At 24.4% G+C, this 8,280-nt stretch overlaps 1 protein-coding gene across 1 annotated transcript; it reads right to left on the bottom strand.

Moving 5' to 3' along the window:
* Positions 1-312: 312 nt before the first annotated feature.
* Positions 313-7,752, bottom strand: LOC113556074 (tricarboxylate transport protein, mitochondrial). Its single transcript, XM_026960809.1, has 5 exons — positions 7,382-7,752; positions 3,260-3,467; positions 2,964-3,184; positions 614-908; positions 313-442 (listed from the first exon to the last, which is right to left on the bottom strand). The coding sequence occupies exons 1-5, from the start codon at positions 7,491-7,493 to the stop codon at positions 334-336; spliced, it is 945 nt and encodes a 314-aa protein (XP_026816610.1). The 5' UTR covers positions 7,494-7,752; the 3' UTR covers positions 313-333.
* Positions 7,753-8,280: the final 528 nt, after the last annotated feature.

The following is an 8,280-nucleotide window of genomic DNA, read 5'->3' as shown; positions in this document are numbered from 1 at the left end:
CAAAAACAACTTTAATAATTATTACAAAAATGTGTGCGTCTTATTCATTTTGGAATGTAAAAATTTCCAATAAAAATAATTTACTTTTTACCAGATGATTTATTATAAAAATAAAAACATTTAAATAATTTTAATTTTTCATTCTAATTTTAAAATTTGAGTAATAAAAAAACATTTAAAAAGTATAGTTGATAGAATATTGATTAATACATCGATAATCAGGTGAAAAATATGTGCTGGGATTATCCGGAAGAAGGATAAAGTTGCACAGTATTCTTTTTATGTTTACTAATATTTTTATATAGTTGTTAATTTTTTTTTTTATTAGGTAACTCAAGGCCATACTTTTTTGAAGAGATCCATGAATGAATCATAAATCATGAAAGTTATACCAACATCCAAACACACTCTGCTAAGCCGAGGTACAGTTCCTTTGTAAAATCTAAACAAAAATATTAAGTTACTTATAAAAGATGGAAAATAATTATTTATTTATTTCATACACAAAAATATTTATTGTTAAATAATAATATTTTATAATTTTAAATACAAAAATTTAATAGAAATATAGACAAAATAAAAATGTTTTTAAAATAATTAAACTAATTCTTACGCTGTAGGTCCTTCTTTTTTCCATATTTGAAGCATGCAGTCAACTGTGCTTTTGTACTTATGTGCTTCTAGTCCTTGCATACGTGTTTTAACTACGTCCAATGGTGTATTACCGTAAACACTGGCAGCACCCGCTGCCATACCAAAAACTCCAACTAATAGTTTAGGTACTGGTTTGTTAGGATCATCTCCCTTGTAAAGATTTTTTAATGCACCCATTACATAAAATCTGATTGCTTGGTTAGTACCTTGTTTCAATATAGTTGGCATTAATCCTTGATAAACACCACTAATACCTATAAAATTTAATTAAATATTTATTTTCTTATACATTTTATAAATAGTTTTTTAAATTTTCATTTTTATAATACTATAAAGTTACATAATACTAGTAATATAGGCTATAAATATATGGCTGTAGAAGTTTTAAAAACAATATATAATTATAATATCATATAAGTATTTATTTTAAGTAAACATTTTAAATATTTTATTTCATATCAGGCATAGTATACAAGATGCCTAGATGTTATTAACCTATATAATTTCATATCATAAATCTATCGCTTATATAGCAACAAAATAGTAATTTATCATTTATCAATAATTTCTATGTTTCCATATGGAAGTGAGATATACTTCTTATAAGAAAAGTTAGTATTAAATTCAAAATTTTCTATAAATTAAAGTTCCATTTTGGTTTTGAAATTTAGCTTCTGCATAATTCAACCAATATTTTTAGCAACTAATAATCATAATTTAGTTTGTTTTGATCTACATTTATAAGTTCTATTAATAACATTTCACACATATTAATGACTACCAAACAAATTCAGTTAATTCATAAAAACTTTCTAGCTTTTTGTTCTTTAACACGTTGACTGCCATTTGGCCGCCAATGGCCACAAGAATATTTATCATAGTTACGCCAAGGACATTTTTCAGTGTCAATATAAATTTGTATTCATAAATACAGAGTGTCCCGCGAGGATTTACCCATTACAATATCTCCTGAAATAATAGAGATATCATAATTCTGGTTTTTTAATAAGATTCACAGGGACAATAACTACAAATATTTCATGTTTTAATTTATTTTCATGTTTTGGTAAAAAAGTTTAAAAAAATGTATTTTTTTATTTAATTATTTAAAAAAAAATTGAAAATAGCCGTTTTGTAGAGTTTTTTTTCTGAAAATATTGACGTTTTAACATTTTAATTTCATCAATTTCCTGATTTTTAATATTTTTTCTAGTTTCAAAAAAACTGCGGACAAAACACCTTTTTTTACTAAATTCAAAGTAAACAAAATACATTTGTTTTATCTATTTATTGTAATTATTATAATATAACCGTATTTAAAACTAAGTTTAACAAAAATGTACATATTGATATTTTGTACAATAATTATTAATTTTATTTAAAAATTTAACAATGTTGAAGAAATAAAATATGACGTTTATTGCAAGCCACACTGAAACCTATTCGCCAGCCATACGAGCACGCGGGCCACATGTTTGATACAATGATACCACTATGACACTATCATATTAATTAATTCGCAGTTTATTCAAAACTAGAAAAAATATTAAAAATCAGGAAATTGATGAAATTAAAATGTTAAAACGTTAATATTTTCAGAAAAAAAACTCAACAAAATGGCTATCTTCAATTTTTTTTTAAATAATTAAATAAAAAAATACATTTTTTAACTTTTTTACCAAAATATAAAAATAAATTAAAACATGAAATATTTGTAGTTCTTGTCCCTGTGAATCTTATTAAAAAACCAAGAATTATGATATCTTCATTATTTCAGGAGATATCGCAATGGATAAATCCTAGCGGGACACCCTGTATATATACTATTGAGTTTGAAAAAAAATTAAAAATACAAAACAAAATGTTAAAATTATGTTTATTACATCAAAAAAATTGCAATTATTCCCGCTACACCACAGCACATTTTCTAGATCATTATTGTTGCACCACAGAAAAGTTAATAATATAAATCTAAATTAATTTACGGCAGCCCGCGGCTGTTCCTACAAATGATATAGTGCAACAGCTGATGATCTAAAAATTATCAATACCTAATTATTTTTATACGAATGCATGGCAGTCAAAAAATTGAGCCCTTGATTAATATTAATATGTAAATAGTCATAATTGAATTATGTGGAATATCAATTGTGACAAATGTATATGTAATGTAACTTTACATAGATAAGACAATTCTATAAAATATATTGAATAAACTATCCTTTTAATAAAATGTTATGATGCAATTATGCATATTAACTTAAGTTCATAATAATAACAGTTTCCTATAATTTTATTTTGTTAGTAACCTTGCTCTCTGATAATAATACTAGTCCCGTGGAAAAAACCTTTGAACCTAGGTTTTTCTAGTCGTTGATCATTAATGAATTTCACTTTCACGGTTTCCATGGGAGTGACTGCAAGTATGGCTTCAGACACGCCTGCACCAAGACCACACAACACTCTTTGAGTAGCTGTTAATTCTCCACTGCCTCCAAATTGAGTGCTAAGAGCTTCAAATGCACCAAACCTATTCATAGTATTATTTTATCAAAATAAACTATATTAATTACTTAGTGTTAATGTATTTTTTTTTAAATTTTACCTAACAGCTGATTTTGGAATAGATCCATAAAGTAACACACTAAGCCCACGATATAGACCAAATATACCATGACTTTTCACAGTCTTTTTAACACAATCCATTATACCATTATATTTTCTAGCACCAGCTTTTTCATCGAGTTGAATTTGTGTTTTTACATATTCTGTTGGATAAGTAATACATATTTCTATACCTCCAGTTATTCCACCTATAAAATAAATAATTAAATAATTAATCACTCAAATGTGATGATGATGAATTAAAGACAAATTATTTAAAATCTAGTAAAATAATAAAAGTTTATAAATTATTTATCTTAAAATATATTTAATAATTGAGGATAATAGTAAGATACTTGTATATGACTTAATAAATAGAAATTACTAACTTGAGATAAAATAATTATTTATTTATTTATTCATAAATTAATACATAATATTATAGTCAATTTATCCAGATTTGCTTTTTAAATAATCAATTATATTTTCTTAAAAATAAATATATGATAATTTTCATTATGGTTTGAGAATTTTTTAAAAAACCTAATTTTTATTTAAAATATTCAATACAATTCTCAAAAATAATTACACAAGTTGTAAATACAAATCTCAATTTTTTTTTTTTTTTTTTTTATTAATTAATAATTATTATTAAAAAAATATTATGTAATTATGTAACTATAGTTTAAATTATAATATTGTCTCAATATTATTGGACATTAAAAAAAATAGTTTAGCATTCAAAATATATATTTATTGCGTGAATTTTATTTATAAAGACAAAAATTAGTTTGTTTATAAATAAAAATATTATAATAAATACCAAAAATTGATAATTAATAATTATTATTTTTCTTATATTGCTGAAACAAATCTTATAGGTGACAAGATTACACTCAAGAAGAATTGAGATATGTTAATGTTATTTTATGTAATACACTAATACACAAGAATATATTTATTATTTTTTAGGGGGTACAGTGCCTATTGTATTTTATCAGCTACCAAAAATAAACATTTTAGAATTAACCTGTGTGGCAGTCTACCCTTGGATTCTGCGCCTGGTAATATATATTGATTTTTAGACATTTGTGAAGTATGCAATCTACTGTGCAATTTAGTACGTAATATTTGATATATCATATACTATGTAACACATTGAATGAATTGTTATGGTCAATTTTAAAAATTAAAATTTTGGAAAAAATGCATGGAATAATTCACCAAATGTTACATATTAATTTAATTGAAGCCTGGTACAGATCAATACACAACTCTGATAATTTTTTTATTGATTTCATACAGGTAGGATATTCATAAAGTATATGGTTAGATTTAAAATATTAGAATTCTTTTATTTTAAAATTTAAATTTAATATAATACCATGATGATAGTGCAAGATACAAATATAATATAAATATATGTTTACCTAATTACATAAGTTTTTAGCCAAATAAGTGTTTTGTTTAATGGTCTAAAATTATGCCAAACTTTAAATATTAATATAAATAATTTTTGTAATTTGAAGTCTTTCAAAAGTTATGTTATAAGTCTTGATTAATCTTCTATACTCTGTCCAGACTAAGAACGCATCGTCTTGGCGGCGGCAACGCTGCCTGTGGAGGGAATGCATGCGCGAGTTTTAACCGGTTTTCGGCCGCCACCCAGTGCGCTCTTAGTCTGGACAGAGTATATATAATTAATATTAGTAAATTTAAATACTATTACTTTGATATACTATATTTTTTCATGCTTTATTCTAATTATTACATTATTATATATACAATTATAATTGATAAGAACCATTTTCACGACACAAGGTTGAATTATAAGGGGTGCTGTACTGCTGTTAATTACTATACTATACCTACTTTATTTTACAAAAAATTTTTATTATTATTATAATACTTTATTTTATAAACATTTTAATGGCTTAATAAACTTCATAATAATTTCTATTTGTATTAAGTAATAACTTTTTCATATAGTTTAAGAAATATAATACATGGTAGATGACACTTTAGGTGATAGATATTTGTCTTGTTGTAGATCGTATATAACACAAATACCAATTTTAAACTAAAATTAGGAATTCAATATTACTTATATAAAGCAGGTACTTAATTACAAATTCAATGTTTAATAAGAATGAATTAGGTAATGAAATGTGTAAAATATAATTCAAGGTCAAAAGTATATGCTCCCGTTGATCCAAATGACCTTTGTAAGGACTATATAATTTTAACTTTAGTTATAAAATATGATGCTTATCTATATTTTAAATGTTCAAAGTATTATCTAAATTTTATATAATTATCAATATATAGTTCATAAGTAAAAATAAATTATGTTTAGTAAAAATACAAATTCAGAAAAATACAATTAAATATATCAAATAATATAAAATTTAAAATGTATATTATTTACTATTAAATTAAAAATAAATTAGAAAAATAACTAATATTTCTTTTCCATAAAATGTATATTCTACAATAGTTTAATGTTTAAGGGCATGTCACACTTGTACCAACACATGTAATCTCTGTTTCTAAGACATGACACTAATATTGTAATACAATTTATGTAAATCCAAAGCAAGGAGTATAAGCTTTAGATTAGAAATAGAATTAGTAATAGAATTCTAACCTATTATAAAATGTAAGAAATAAAATAATGTTTTACAATTTACAAATATAACTAATATAAGTAATATTTAAATTTCATTAAATGGCATAAGGCCAATGATATGTTTTGATATTAAATTTAAAATCTGCTGTTAAAAATTTACAAAAAATAATATTTCTATAATAAATTTTAAATAAGAAATAAAAAGGACAAATAACAAATATTTATATTTTAATTTTTTTATAACACCTCACATATTGGTTGATAACTAATTAAATATAATTTAAATAGATACAATTGATGATATGGAAATTATAGGCATTTTATTACAACTAGTAATAGATATAATTAATGTATACCTATATAGGTACATTATTTAATTTATTACAGTTTTATAGTCAATAGTTATATAGTTTTGTGGTAGGTACATAGAAGGTACACACACATACTATAACAATACTTATAACTTATTACTAAGTCATTATTTTTAAAATTATTTTAGTTAACTTTAAAAAAGTGATGAAGAATAAAAAAAAAAAATACTATAACAATATCTAAGTAAGAAACATACAATTCAAACATACCCTATGACATTCTAACAGCTATGCTAATACATACTTAAGCAAAATCTAAATCATTAGGATTAATCAATAAAACACAAATATAGGGTTGTATAAAAATTGATTGATTTAATCATTCAATGAAATGTATTCAACCAATCACGGTCTATTACATCATGTTTAAGGTTCCATTACTTCACTATCAATTTATTAAATGTTTAGTGATTGTTCATCCAACCCGACATAAGTATTTCTTTTAAAAGAAACAGAACTACACATAAAAGTATTAACACATTCAAATTATAGAACTACTTTAAATAGTTTACACTATTTACAAATACTTAAAAGTAGGTAGAAAAACTTGAACAAATGTTATTTTTAGTTCTTTAAATCCTACACTGTTAAATATTTCATCAAATATTATATTACTTTAAATATTTAAAAATATGTTCTAAAATATTGGACATTTAAAGTTGATAAAATATTTGACTGTATAAACAGTACTTAGTACTGTAGTAACTTAGTACTGGACTTAGTAAATAGTAAAATAACAAAATAATGGTTTAACCTTCAATTTATTTTATTGATCTTATACAATACCAGTGTCTAACCTAACTTGCCACTTAGCTTATGCTTGTGAATAGTGATAGCTTATAAAGTTATAAGTAATATTTTACATTAAAAAATAAATATTATTTATATTACATTAGCATACATCCAGTGTCTTTGAAGCACTTTTACTAGATATAATATATTTTTAGTTTAGTAAAAGGTAAAATATGAAACATAATTATTCAAGCTTCTGAGTATAAGTAATATATATAAAACTATTAACACATGGCAAATAAAAAATATTACAAGATTTAAATAATATTAGTGTTAACTTTTTAATAGTTTTTATATATTAACAGCAGCGTTTGAATAAAAAAATTCTTACCAGCAACAATGCCCTTCAGACCCTTGTTGGATCCACCAGCTGGTGCAGCAGCTCCATACGTTGTCATCCAGGGTCGGTAGAAAGGGCTTACAAATTTGTTTTTTCCGTCCATTATGTTTATGACAATAATATATTATTTATATAATTTATTCTGTAGAATAAATATTTTAAAACAGCTACAAAAAATGTACCGAAAATTATTGAATTATTGTATTTTCGAAACAATAATTGCCACAATAATTGTTGAATAAAAATCTAATTAAAATTATAAATAAATAAAAATCTCAACGACTCAGGCAACAACTACAACCATGCTACCTCCAACTGCAACTATTCTATAATCTATACTGTGCTAAACTCTATACTCTATAGTTGCCACTTGCCATTAGCCAACGCCAAGACGTGTGTGGTGTGGTTATCTCGGACGAAAACGTTAGTGAATTTTGATAACAGACCGGTCGAACAGCTGCTGGTTCATCCCACTACATGCTCACAATGTCATTGGAAGAACGTGTCTTAGGAATCATAATAACTTAAACCACAACTCGTGACAAAATATTTAACTGTATATATATATATAAAACTGTTTATATATTTTGTCATGCCACAACTAATGTCTGTCTAAGTCAATACCATACCATTACCTATTTAGTTGGTATTGAATAATACTATGTTGATATGTTGTTACTTAAAATAGTTTATGATATTTCAGCCATTTCAGGTACTTTTTGTACTTTTTTAACTTGTGTGGTAGGGTGTAGACGCTGGTCGGCTTCTTTCAATCACTAAAAACAATAAGCCCGGTCATAATATAATATGAACGTACTTACCTACCTATACTGTGGGTCTGTAACTATGCCAGACTGCCCTTGAAAATGTTCGGTCGACATGGCTATATC

This window comes from Rhopalosiphum maidis, chromosome 4 (genome assembly GCF_003676215.2).
Source record: "Rhopalosiphum maidis isolate BTI-1 chromosome 4, ASM367621v3, whole genome shotgun sequence".
Lineage (NCBI taxonomy): Eukaryota > Metazoa > Arthropoda > Insecta > Hemiptera > Aphididae > Rhopalosiphum > Rhopalosiphum maidis.
Note: the sequence above shows the minus strand (reverse complement) of the source record. Positions and strands in the feature narration are given on the sequence as shown.